We start from the raw sequence: 13,122 nt of genomic DNA on the forward strand, positions 1-13,122 counted from the left end.
TGGGTGAACAGGGAGTACAGTAGAGGGCTGAGCACACACCCTTGTGGGGCCCCAGTGTTGAGGGTCAGCAAAGGGGAGATGTTGTTTCCTACCTTCACCACCTGGGGGCGGCCCGTCAGAAAGTCCAGGACCCAGTTGCACAGGGCGGGGTTGAGACCCAGGGCCTCCAGCTTAATGATGAGCTTGGAGGGTACTATGGTGTTGAATGCTGAGCTGTAGTCAATGAACAGCATTCTTACATAYGTGTTATTTTAGTCCAGATGGGATAGGGCAGTGTGCAGTGTGATGGCGATTGCATCATCTGTGGACCTGTTGGGGCTGTATGCWAACTGAAGTGGGTCTAGGATGGCGGGTAAGGTGGCCTTAACTAGTCTGTCAAAGCACTTCATGATGACAGAAGTGAGTGCTACGCGGCGGTAGTCATTTAGTTCAGTTACCTTTGCCTTCTTGGGTACAGGAACAATGGTAGCCATATTGAAGCATGTGGGGACAACAGACTGGGATAGGGAGCAATTGAATATGTCCGTAAACACACCAGCCAGCTGGTCTGCGCATGCTCTGAGGATGCAACTAGGGATGCCGTCTGGGCCAGAAGCCTTGCGAGGAAACAGATACAGAAACAATAACGCCTGTGGACGGAACCAAAGGGAATGACATAAATAGGACAGGTAATCAAGGAGGTGATGGAGTCCAGGTGAGTGTCAACAAGCGCTGGTGCGCSTGACGACGGTGACAGGTGTGTGTAATAATCAGCAGTCTGGTGACCTAGAGGCCAGAGAGGGAGAATACGTGACAGGTTACTACATGATTCCAGATGTGTTATTTCATAGTTTTGATGTCTTCACTATTATTCTACAATGTAGAAAAAAATATAAAACAATTAAGAAAACCCCTTGAATGAGTAGGTGTGTCCAAACTTTTGACTGGTACTGTATATTAATTTCTACAGCACAGCATATATTATTGAGTAGTTCCTGATATTGATATTGGATGGATGGATGGAAGAATTTGACATTCAGCATACATTTGAATTTATAATTGTTGTTCCTCTGGCCAGTACAGTGTTTGAACATGCTAAAATGGGAAAAGACGTACAGAAAAACCTTATGTGATATCCTGATGATGAKCTTCRACTGCCAACATCATTGCTCGCCTCACAGTAGTAATGACCTCTGTCCTCTGGCTGTACACTGCTGAGGGTATACTCCTTTAAAGTATTGGTTATTTTGTCCATGTCTTTGAACCAAGACCATGAATGCACTTCAGGCTTGCTTTTCTGCACTATGCAAGTTAATTTGATTTGATCTCCTTCTTTGATTGTAGACAGATCCTTATTTGTTTCAATGTGCACTCCTACAGGAGCATCTGAGAGAGAGAGTATTCCAATTGAATCAAAACTGTGTAAGCTGCCTTCATTGTCTATGTATTAAAAAGTCAATTCCACAATGTATATAAGCATGGATGTGAGACAGAGACTGCCTAAAACATTATTTAAATTAATTATTTCCCTGTGATACAAAATGTATGTCTGGATTACACAAATAGGGAATATCTCACAATTAACATTGATTGTAACAATATTTGAGTCGTGGGTCCCATGTTGGTTTACAGCTTTGCAGTAGTAATTCCCGCCCTGTGTAGGTGTGATAGATGGAATCAACAATTCTGTTCCACTGAATTCAGTCTTTTGACTGTCTTTAAACCAGGAGTGGGTAGCATTGGGGTGCCCTCTGCTGGGACAAGTAAGGGTTGACAGACCATCCTTTACATTTGACAAATTTACAACAGCCTTCGTCTCCTTAGGGGAATCTTTCAAAGAGAAGACAAAAAAGAAATCATAGAAATTGCTCAATTCTGAAAACAAGAAGCACAAAACATTAAACATCAAATTAGTATTGTAATTTCTTTGTTATAAAAAATGGTTGAAACAAAAATAATGCAATGGACATGATAAAGCCAATCACGCGCTTTATTCAATCTGTATCGCTGAAGCGTTTCAGTTTGTGGAATATAAATGTAAAGGTAATTCCCGACTGAGCCGACATATGCAGCGTTTACCGTGAATACACGGGAACATTGCCTTTACATTTCAATCACGCTGAACTTCCGCGATACGATAAACACAGTTTGAACTAGAAAGTCAGTAATGAACTCACATTCAACCTTCAGCTTGATGCTCTTGCTCACACACTGGTCTTTGGTCCCCTGTGGTTGACAGGACAGCACCCTCCCATCATCCTGCCAGCTAGCATTAAAGCTGACCATACTGCTTTTACGGTTATCCTCGTAGGTGGAAAGGCGTTACGGTCTGACCGACCAAGCCCTGTGAACTCTGGGTGTGATCCACATGCCCGTGACGTGAAGCATCGAATGGTCACAGGCTCAGACTCTTTAACTGTTGATGGGTTCAGCTTCTCAACTCTAACCTGGCACGGATCATCTGCAGTGGCAAGACATCAGACAGAGACAGAACATTATATTGTACATTACAAAATGTAAGAGGGTATAGATGTTGAATGCACCATTGTGCCTCTGTCAGTCCATGGTACATTTTCTAAGACCATGGGTGTGTTCACGACCTCTACCCTATTACAGAAAGCATCATGTACACTAATATATATTGTAACAGGTGCATATAGGTACAGACAACACTGTCAATCGAATAGCTGTGATTATTTGGATTATTATTGGAAATTGATATCCAGATGTATCTGTAAGGTGAACTTGCCTTCAACTGTAAGATTCAGACCTGCRTCAGTCATCCATTTTCCAACCTTTCCTATATATCTGCATTTGTAGATCTCACTGTCGGTCTTTTCCAGGTTGTTGATGAGTAGGATGCAYTCGCTTTGTGTGGCCCATCCAAAATTCACAGAACCAATGTACTTTATTCTGTCTGCAAATTCAGGGGCAGGGGTTTGGGCCTTTGTGTTACTGTTTACAATTGTGGCAGTGAAATCATGCATGGTGTCATTCCACTTTGCATTTTTCATCCAAAACCATTGATCTTGTTCATTTTTCATAAACCTGGTAGTGCATTTGATTGTAATGCAGGAACCCTCCTTTGCGGTCAAGTGCTCTCCAGTTATGTTGAAGGGTATTTCAAGTTTGCAAAAGGAAACTATGATGGACAAAGAGGAAAGCAAGATTAGAATAGTACAGTTTTTTGTATGCAATTTTCCCAAGTATATGGTACATTGTCACAACGCTTAGTAAAAAACTCAGAACAGATTGATCAAAAAGGCAGTTTCAAAACTCTAAGCACATTTTCAATAGACTAAGTACAACATACAAAATCATACAGTCACTTTGTCACTAAATMTAATTAGTGTTCCATCGAGAAAAACATGTTTCACATGTTCATAGAAAGTAATTAGAAAGTAATTAGAAACATTACTTTTGATATGATTGTCTTCTCATTTGTTCGAATACATTTCACGATTACTTAATCCGACTGCTCTTCATTTATAATCACTTAATAGTTTGGTAAACCTATAGATTTTAAATTGGTTGGTCTAGTAATGTATGAACATATAAAGTATGATACTTTAATGTACTATTATGATGATGACTATTCTGATTATATTCACAGTAAGTAAAAAAAAATATCAGATATTGACAAGATCAGAGATGTATGAAACAAATGTATCCCCTAAACAGTTAGCATGTTTATGTATATGATATATGTAGTACCAGTCAAAAGTTTGGACACACCTACTCATTGCAGGTTGTTCTTTATTTGTACTATTTTCTACATTGTTGAAAAACAGTGAAGACATCAAAATGAAATGACACATATGGAATCATGTAGTGACCAAAAAAGTGTTAAACAAATCAAAATACATTTTATATTTGAGATTCTTCAAAGTAGCCACCCTTTGCCTTGATGACAGCTTTGCACACTCTTGGAATCCTCTCAACCATCTTTGTGAGGTAGTCACCTGGAATGCATTTCAATTAACAGATGTGCCTTGATAAAGGTTAATTTGTGTCATTTCTTTCCTTCTTAATGCGTTTGAGCCAATCAGTTGTGTTGTGACAAAGTTAGGGTGGTATACAGAAGATGGATCTATTTGGTAAAATATCAAGTCCATATTACGGCGAGAACAGCTCAAATAAGCAAAGAGAAACAGCATCATTACTTTAAGACAAAAAGGTCAGTCAATCTGGAAAACTTCAAGAATTTTGAATGTTTCTTAAAGAGCAGTCGCAAAAACCATCAAGCGCTATGATGAAACTGGCTCTCATGAGGACCGGTTACTACATGATTCCATATGTGTTATTTCATAATTTTGATGTCCTCACTATTATTCTATAATGGAGAAAATAGTAAAAAGAAAGCCCTTAAGTGAGTAGTTGTGTCCAAACTTTGGGTGCTGTACAGTTGAAGTCGGAAGTTTACATACACTTATGAGTGAGCTTGTGACCTGCATTTTTCCAACAATTGTTTAGACAGATTATTTGATTGATAATTCACTGTATCACAATTCCAGTGGGTCAGATGTTTACATACACTAAGTTGACTGTGCTTGGAAAATTCCAGAAAATGATTTCATGGCTTTAGAAGCTTCTGATAGGCTAAATGACATAATTTGAGTCAATTGGAGGTGTACCTGTGGATGTATTTCAAGGCCTACCTTCAAACTCAGTGCCACTTTGCTTGACATCCTGGGAAAATAAAAAGAAAGAGGGCCAAGACCTCAGCAAYACAATTGTAGACCTCCACAAGTCTAGTTCATCATTGGAAGCAATTTCCAAATGCCRGAAGGCACCACGTTCATCTGTACAAACAATAGTACGTAAGTATAAACATCATGGGACCACGCAGCTGTCATACCMCTCAGGAAGGAGAGGCGTTCTGCCTCCTAGAGATGAACATACTTTTGTGTGAAAAGTGCAAATCAATCCCAGAACAGCAAAGGACCTTGTGAAGATGCTGGAGGAAACAGGTACAAAGGTATCTATATCCACAGTAAAACGAGTCCTATATCGACATAACCTGAAAGGCCGCTCAGCAAGGAAGAAGCCACTGCTCCAAAAACGCCATATAAAAGCCAGACCATGGTTTGCAACTGCACATGGGGACAAAGATCGTACATTTGGGATAAATTTCCTCTGATCTGATGAAACAAAAATAGAACTGTTTGGCCATAATGACCATCGTTATGTTTGGAGGAAAAAGGGGGAGGCTTGCAAGCCGAATAACACCCTCCCAACCATGAAGCATGGGGCTTGCAGCATCATGTTGTGGGGGTGCTTTGCTGCAGGAGGGACTGGTGCACTTCACAAAAATAGAAGGCATCATGAGGTAGGAAAATTATGTGGATATATTGAAGCAACATCTCAAGACATCAGTCAGGAAGTTAAAGCTTGGTCGCAAATGGGTTTTACAACTGGACAATGACCCCAAGCATACTTCCAAAGTTGTGGCAAAATGGCTTAAGGACAACAAAGTCAAGGTATTGGAGTGGCCATCACAAAGCCCTGACATCAATCCTATAGAACATTTGTGGGCAGAACTGAAAAAGCGTGTGCGAGCAAGGAGGCCTACAAACCTGACTCAGATACACCAGCTCTGTCAGGAGGAATGGGCCAAAATTCACCCAACTTATTGTGGGAAGCTTGTGTTAGGCTACCCGAAACATTTGACCCAAGTTAAACAATTTAAAGGCAATGCTACCCAAATACTTTGAGTACAGTAATCCCTCGTTTATCGCGGGGGTTACGTTCCGAAAATGACCCGCGATAAGTGGAATCCGCGAAATAGAAACTTTTTTTTTTTTTACAATTAGCAACTATTACATATACAAATACAGTGACTCACGTGTAGGCCGTTTCGTCGACATTTAGGTTTAGGAGATGTTCGAAATTACAAGATAATTTGGCCAACTTAATGTAAATTTGCCAAGCTGTTTTATGTACGTACACATAAATGCACGAGACGACAAAATGATAGCACAATTCGTAGCATGTTTTGATACAAGAAGCGGGATGGAGTTTTTAGCGGAATCAGAATGCAGAGCACAATGCACCAAAAAAAAAAAAAAAAATGCATTATGAAAATCGCGAAATAGCGAATCCGCGATAAGTGAACCGCGAAGTGGCGAGGGATCACTGTATATGTAAACTTCTGACCGACTGAGAATGTGATTTAAAAGAAATTAAGCTGAAATAAATCATTCTCTCTACTATTATTCTGACATTTCACATTCTTAAAATAAAGTGTGATCCTAACTGACATTTAGCAGACGCTCTTATCCAGAGCGACTTACAAATTGGAACGTTCGTACATATTCATCTGGTTCCCCCGTGGGGAATGAACCCACAACCCTGGCGTTGCAAGCGCCATGCTCTACCAACTGAGCCACACGGGACCACTGACCTTAGAGAGGGAATTTTTACTCGGATTAAATGTCAGGAATTGTGAAAAACTGAGTTTAAGTGTATTTGGCTAAGGTGTATGTAAACTTCCGACTTCAACTGTATATATATATTTACCCAAAAAATATATGGGGGATTGGAAATTATGCAGACAATTACATTGATGGACGGAACAATCTATCTGCAATATTAAAGCTGATCCACCCCCTAAAAATAAATAAAATAAAAATGGTGATGTGGCGTAATATGCCATTAATGTAATCTTTAATGTAATCTTTGCTAGCAACTAGATTTTCATTACATTTTCATCTCTAGTCAGAACGGTTCTATCCCAGAATGTGGACACCGTAGATACGGCTTGGGAAATGTACCTCAATCCAATGATGGCGCTGTACTCCTGATTARCCCATTATCCTAACTGACAAAACAAGAAGATTGAAATACTGCAAGTTCTTTATGAAACTACCTTTTTCGTCAACATGCTAGGCTAGCTAATGTCATAGCAGCCTTTGGATTCCATGAAAACTCTTTCTCCAACTTATTAATAAACCACCTGCATAAACATGTGAACACAGTAACTAAGCTCAATCACCAGAAATAAAAACACAGAACTGTTGTAAATAGTAATAATGTACCTTTAACTTCAATATCGATGCTTTCAGGAAACACAAATAGAAGACTGTTGTCTTATTCAAAGTTCAGGTAATATTGGGATAGGTAGGAACGGTGATAAGGGATGTTCAGGATATGAAATGTTTTGTACAATCAGTGTACAGTATAATAAAGTTTATACAACTGGTGGGTCTAATCCTGAATGCTGATTGGTTAAAACTGCATTCCAGCCGGTGTTTATTCCACAAATTACCACCCTAAATCTATTACATTAAAATGCCTATTTACTCTGTTCCATCTGACTGCACAATCCACTGTCTCATCAGCCCAGCCAGGCACTTTATAAACTTGATGTCCACTATAAAAAGCATCTAGAGATTATCTCACTTTTTTTTGGACTAACATTTAGTTTTCAACAGCAGAGATTTGTATAAACCTTGCTGTCTGTCTCTCTGACATTTGCAACATTGTTTCAATATTCAAWTTCGATCTCCAACTGTCCCATAGTAATGCACGTGTAAGGGTCAGGAGTCGGGACGAGACAGACAGACAGGCAGCTTTTCTCAGCCAGTTGAAATCATTAATCAGATGGCATCATTTTTATGGATATATACAAAGAAAAGGTCAAACGAAACGAAATGCAGCTAGTTTGCAGTCTTTACAGCTTCAGTTTGAAGCGATTGTGTTAGCTGCGTTGTTGGCTAGCTCCTCTGAACAACAGTGTCCTGACAAGAGAGTACATGTTCTATGCCAGGCAAAATCGCGCCTCATTAGCTCATTGTTATGGATGTAACCAAATAAATGTCACTAGAAAACAGCCTAAACAAATGCAGCTACTGTTGTTATTCTGTCTGCACTGTTTGACGTGACTAAGTTAGCCGTAGATGGCTAGCTAGCAAGCAATGGATAAGAACTTTGCCAGCCAGTATGGATGGCAATGGAACATTTAGAACGAACGACTGGGTCGCGTCCATAGATACAGAACTGTTTCAATATGCTTTGTGTTGTGGTCACAGCAGACAAATATATTTAGTTAAGCAAACTTTATTAGGCTATTGCTACACTAACAAAAAGACTTAATGACTGGCTCGCGTCTCTAGCAACCGAACCGATAGAATGAACGACCAGCCTGCTTGGGTAGCAACTCTAGATATGTGTCGGGACTATATCTTGTGGAAGGATGAAATACTATTAATAAAATCATCAAAATAACGTTTTTAATTAAAATATGTCAATCATTATTTGAATATGTTGGTAACACGTTGTATACGAGTGATAATGCCCTCGAAGCCAGTGTTTGGAAGATATTTTGGCACGGTTTGCCGGCCCGAAACGAACCTCCAAACACCGGCTTCTTGGGCATTATCACATAAATAACAATAATGAAATACTACAGTAGTTAATGATAAGTTAAAATAAGCAAAAACATTTTTGATAAACATGTCGTTATTGTTAAACTCTTACCTTGTAATTCAACCAATAATACAATCTCCTCTCTTCATGTTACAACAGCTGGGGGCAAGAGAAACATGGTTCCCATTCAATTCCTATCAATTTGAAACGGTCACTACCATAACTAATATATCTGATTGTGGGTGCCAGTGTGTATAGCTCTATAGCTGTCTGGCAGGAAAGTAAAAATAAAAGCATGATTAAAAAGTGGATTTCAAGTAGACATTGAAGCAATGGGAATCAGTAGGGAATGTTGTTTTCACAAAAAGTCATCAAAAGTCTATGAATAACCTTTAATGATATTAATAAAAATAATAGTAATAATACATTTATAAGCATATAGTATTTCTGTGTTGATAGTAAAAAACAAACAATCAATTTTGAGATCGGAATGCTCGGTTAGTGTTTTTATTGACTCTGAACAGCCCTTTTGACAGATGAAAAATATACATATTTTCAACATGTACAGGTTATTGCCAAAATAATGGAAACACTTGAGTTATTGAGGAATACAAAGTATATTGAACGCAGGTGCTTCCACACAGGTGTTGTTCCTGAGTTATTGAAACAATTGATATCCCATCATGCTTAGGGTCATGTATAAAAATGCTGGGCAGGCCATTACTTTGGCTATTATTTTGTCTACCATGGCTATGCCACCATAGGATGACAATGCCCCCATCCACAGGGCACGAGTGGTCACTGAATGATTTTATGAGCATTAACACTATGTAAAGCTATATGCCATGGCCAACTCAGTCACCAGATCTCAAGCCAATTGAACACTTATAAGAGATTCTGGAGCGGCGCCTGAGACAGCATTTTCCACCACCATCAACAAAACACAAAAGTATGGAATTTCTTATGGAAGAATGGTGTCGCATCCCCCCAATAGAATTCCAGACCCTTGTAGAATCCACACGAAGGTGCATTGAAGCTGTTCTTGCTCGTGGTTGGCCCAATGACCTATTAAGACACACTATGCTGGTGTTTCCTTTACTTTGTCAGCTACCTGTATATTTCAATGGAAGCTGTAGTACTTCAATACTTCAATCTGGCCACAAGAGAGAGCTCAAACACAGCTGGTAGAGAGACACCAACCATTAAATCCTGATTTGAGACTAATAAAAAACATCATAGGTTTGTCTGTCAGTATATCATCAGTATATCATGGTTGGCACTGACTCTAAGATGTCCAATGGTTGCTCCAGCTTGCACATCCACGTCTTTATATTCCCATGGCCTTGTCCCTCCTCCATCCTCTAAACATCTCTTGTTCCACACAGAACCTGTAAGAGTCTGCCACTCAGTCCCATGCCATCAAAGCTCCTAAGAAACTATCCAGAATCAAATGTCAGTTCCTTCAGGAAGAGCTTTCCTGAACATTATGTTCGGCTCATCACTCCTCACCTCCACCTCCACCACTCAGATGAGGTAAAGTTCAGGCATCAAAATGGCTGCCTAACTGGGTCCTACACTCATTGGAGGGTGGAGGTTGAAGATTGCAGTTTTCCCCACATAATGTGAACTGCTGAAACTGTAGCCAGGTTAGCCAAGTCAGCCAGCTGAATGGAGGTTCAGCCCAAGGGGTAGGTCAGACAGACACAGGAAAGGGGGCAGGTGTAAAGTCGAGGTCAGTAGCGGCTGTGCTCGTCTGTTGCTGTGACAATGACGTCCATCCAGATCCTCATGGCCTCGGCGCTGGGCGCCACCAGGAAGAAGAGGCGCTCGTACGTCTTCACACAGAACGTAAGGCTGGGCCGCGGCGACTGAGAGAGAGAGAGAGAGAGAGAGAGAGAGAGAGAGAGAGAGTGAGATGAATGGTGGGAGAGCCATAATTTTGGGGATTTGGTGTCAAGCATTGAATGCATGAATGGATCATCTCTTTAACAGTTGTGGTGATATCATGGGCACATTGTTCCCTCTCTATGGTGATAAAATACTGTATATGAGGACTCACTGAAGTGGCTGTGCGCAGATGGTCATAGTAGACTTCCTCTATAGCCTGGAAGTAGATCACCCCCTTTAGCTTCCTCTCATCACAGTCTGAAGGTAAACAATAGTCAATTAGAGAGAGAACGAGAGAAAGAAAGAGAGAGACAGACACAAATCACATAGGCATTTAGTAGGGCTGTGGGGGTCATTACATTTTGTCAGCCGGTTATTGTCATGCAAAAGTCTGCCAGTCTCATGGTGATTGACCGGCAATTAACATAAACACGTTTAGTATCTCCAGGCCTCCACGCATACAACCTGAATACAAGCCGCTGATGCACACCTTGCAACATCTACATTTTTAAAAAGTATAATAAATCAATTGACTATACACCATCACAATACATCCATTATTTKTTTTAGGCAGGTCTAAAGAAACATTATGATATGAAGAACATGTATTTCGGAGGAACAGAATATGATTTGGCCTACTGTATGTTATCTGGCTATGCTCAATGCCATAGGCCAGGGATACTCAACTCTTACCCTACGAGGTCTAGAGCCGGTTGCCTTTCTGTTTTACCTGATCATTAATTGCACACACCTGGTGTCCCAGGTCTAAATCAGTCCCTAATTAGTCCCTGAGCGTAAAAGTGATCATTTGAAACAGGCCCTATATTATCCTAGATTCAGAATTATTTCACAACTTTAGTTGTGAATGATACAAACCTTAGAATCTCTTAGAAATCAAAACATATATGGGCTGCATGCCAGAGGCGAAACTTTAACTGTGGACGGGGGAGGGGGACATGGTCCACCCCCAGTTTTGGAATGTGATASAAAACTAGGCTAGGGTGTGCTTTAGGACCATGCGGATGCCTCCGAGCAGTAGGCTGTTTGGAGTGTTTATCTGATTTAACTTTTTTGGAATAATTATGTCCCTCCCACTTCTAAAACCAAAGTTCCGCCCCCCTGCATGATGCGACTATAGGCTATTCATGATTTGAGAAAGTATTAAAAAAAAGCTTGCGTTTCTGTTACTTGCCTCAGGCTGCACAGCTGTTCTCTCATCAAGTGATTATATTTTCACCCATCAAACTATTCTCAATTTAATCTTGTCTTTACTAATATGTAAAATTAGTTTTGATTTAGAATGCCCATTATCAAATGGGCAGGAACAGCGGCAGGGGAAAAAAAGACATCATCTGTATGCTCTCGAATAGCGAATGGGTATGCTCTCGAATAGCGAATGGGTATGCTCTCGAATAGCGAATGGGTATGCTCTCGAATAGCGAATGGGTATGCTCTCGAATAGCGAATGGAGGCCGCGTGCTTTCCCACCGGTCCGTTTTTCAATGATGACAGGTGGGCTACTTGGGTTTTATAGTGGAGCATGCGCTTAATATGAGCATCTGAGAAATAAATATAAGAACGCCTATTTCACTCCCAGCATCAAGACCTTTTCAGGAGCATGCTCTAGCTGCGCGACAGGTGATATTCCACCCAAACTCTGTATGCCATGGGCTCTCCAACCCTGTTACTGCAGCTACCCATTGCTTCATTTTGGAACACCAAGTGAAATATTTGCTGGAACATGGATAGTAACATGTCTTCGCAAAGAAACATATTTCATTAAACTGTTGACAGCCCGTCTGCCTGCTCGAGAAAGGAATAAAGGAYAGAGGAAGAGATGGAAATGCATGGTGGTGAGATATTCTGTATAGCTAAAGGTAATGTGTCACCCAATTCATTCCCTATTACTAGGCTATTCAAAATCGCCCTGCACACTCAATTTACCGACTGCATCGCCTAGGGCTATARGTTCTCTCCRAGACTCGTGGATAGACYTTTTGGAGCATAGCATTAGGTAACCAGTCCATCCAGTATGCATACMAATAKAATCCACACTCAYAGGRGATTGATTACTCAAATTTGTTTAATTTTGGGGTATAGGCTCGACCAATTGTGCACCAAAGACATCTTAAAATAGTTTTATTTTATGTTTTTCTGCCATGAATAATAAGCGATAAGTACTGTATAACTGCACAATAATATTTTAATACCATTTTTTAAAAATGGGCTTGGGCTCATAAGCCTATGTGTATGCAATCCCGTTATGCCCTCAGACGAACCATAAATCAAGCAAAGAGTCTATACAGGATTAAGATTGAATCCTACTACACCGGCTCTGACGATCGTCAGATGTGGCAGGGCTTGAAAACTATTACAGACTACAAAGAGAAACCCAGCTGCGAGCTGCCCAGTGACACGAGCCTACCTGACGAGCTAAATGCTTTTATGCTCGCTCCGAGGCAAGCAACACTGAAGCATGCATGAGAGCACCAGCTGTTCTGGACGACTGTGTGATAACGCTCTCGGTAGCCGATGTGAGCAAGACCTTTAAACAGATCAATATTCACAAAGCCGCAGGGCCAGACAGATTACCAGGACGTGTACTCAAAGCATGCGTGGACCAACTGGCAAGTGTCTTCACTGACATTTTCAACCTCTCCCTGACTGAGTCTGTAATATCTACATGTTTCAAGCAGAGCACCATAGTCCCTGTGCCCAAGGAAGAGAAGATAACCTGCCTAAATGATTACCACCCCGTAGCACTCACGTCAGTAAACATGAAGTGCTTTGAAAGGCTGGTCATGGCTCACATCAACAGCATCCTCCCGGATACCCTAGACCCACTCCAATTCGCATACCTCCCCAACAGATCCACAGATGACACAATCT

General features: G+C 40.7%; 1 protein-coding gene and 1 pseudogene across 1 annotated transcript in view; both read right to left on the bottom strand.

Annotated features, from left to right (window-relative positions):
- The window catches only part of LOC139027840 (B-cell receptor CD22-like), a 9,136-nt pseudogene extending 5,984 nt beyond the window's left edge, over positions 1-3,152 (bottom strand).
- A 5,687-nt stretch (positions 3,153-8,839) lies between these two features.
- The window catches only part of phldb3 (pleckstrin homology-like domain, family B, member 3), a 28,895-nt gene continuing 24,612 nt past the window's right edge, over positions 8,840-13,122 (bottom strand). Inside the window, exons 11-12 of the mRNA XM_070443829.1 lie at positions 10,406-10,528; positions 8,840-10,214 (exon numbers count right to left, since the gene is read on the bottom strand). Coding sequence (XP_070299930.1) covers positions 10,080-10,214; positions 10,406-10,528 — 258 coding nt within the window. The 3' untranslated portion in view covers positions 8,840-10,079. The remainder of the gene's footprint in view (positions 10,215-10,405; positions 10,529-13,122) is intronic.

This window comes from Salvelinus sp. IW2-2015, linkage group LG6.1 (genome assembly GCF_002910315.2).
Source record: "Salvelinus sp. IW2-2015 linkage group LG6.1, ASM291031v2, whole genome shotgun sequence".
Classification (NCBI taxonomy): Eukaryota; Metazoa; Chordata; class Actinopteri; order Salmoniformes; family Salmonidae; genus Salvelinus; species Salvelinus sp. IW2-2015.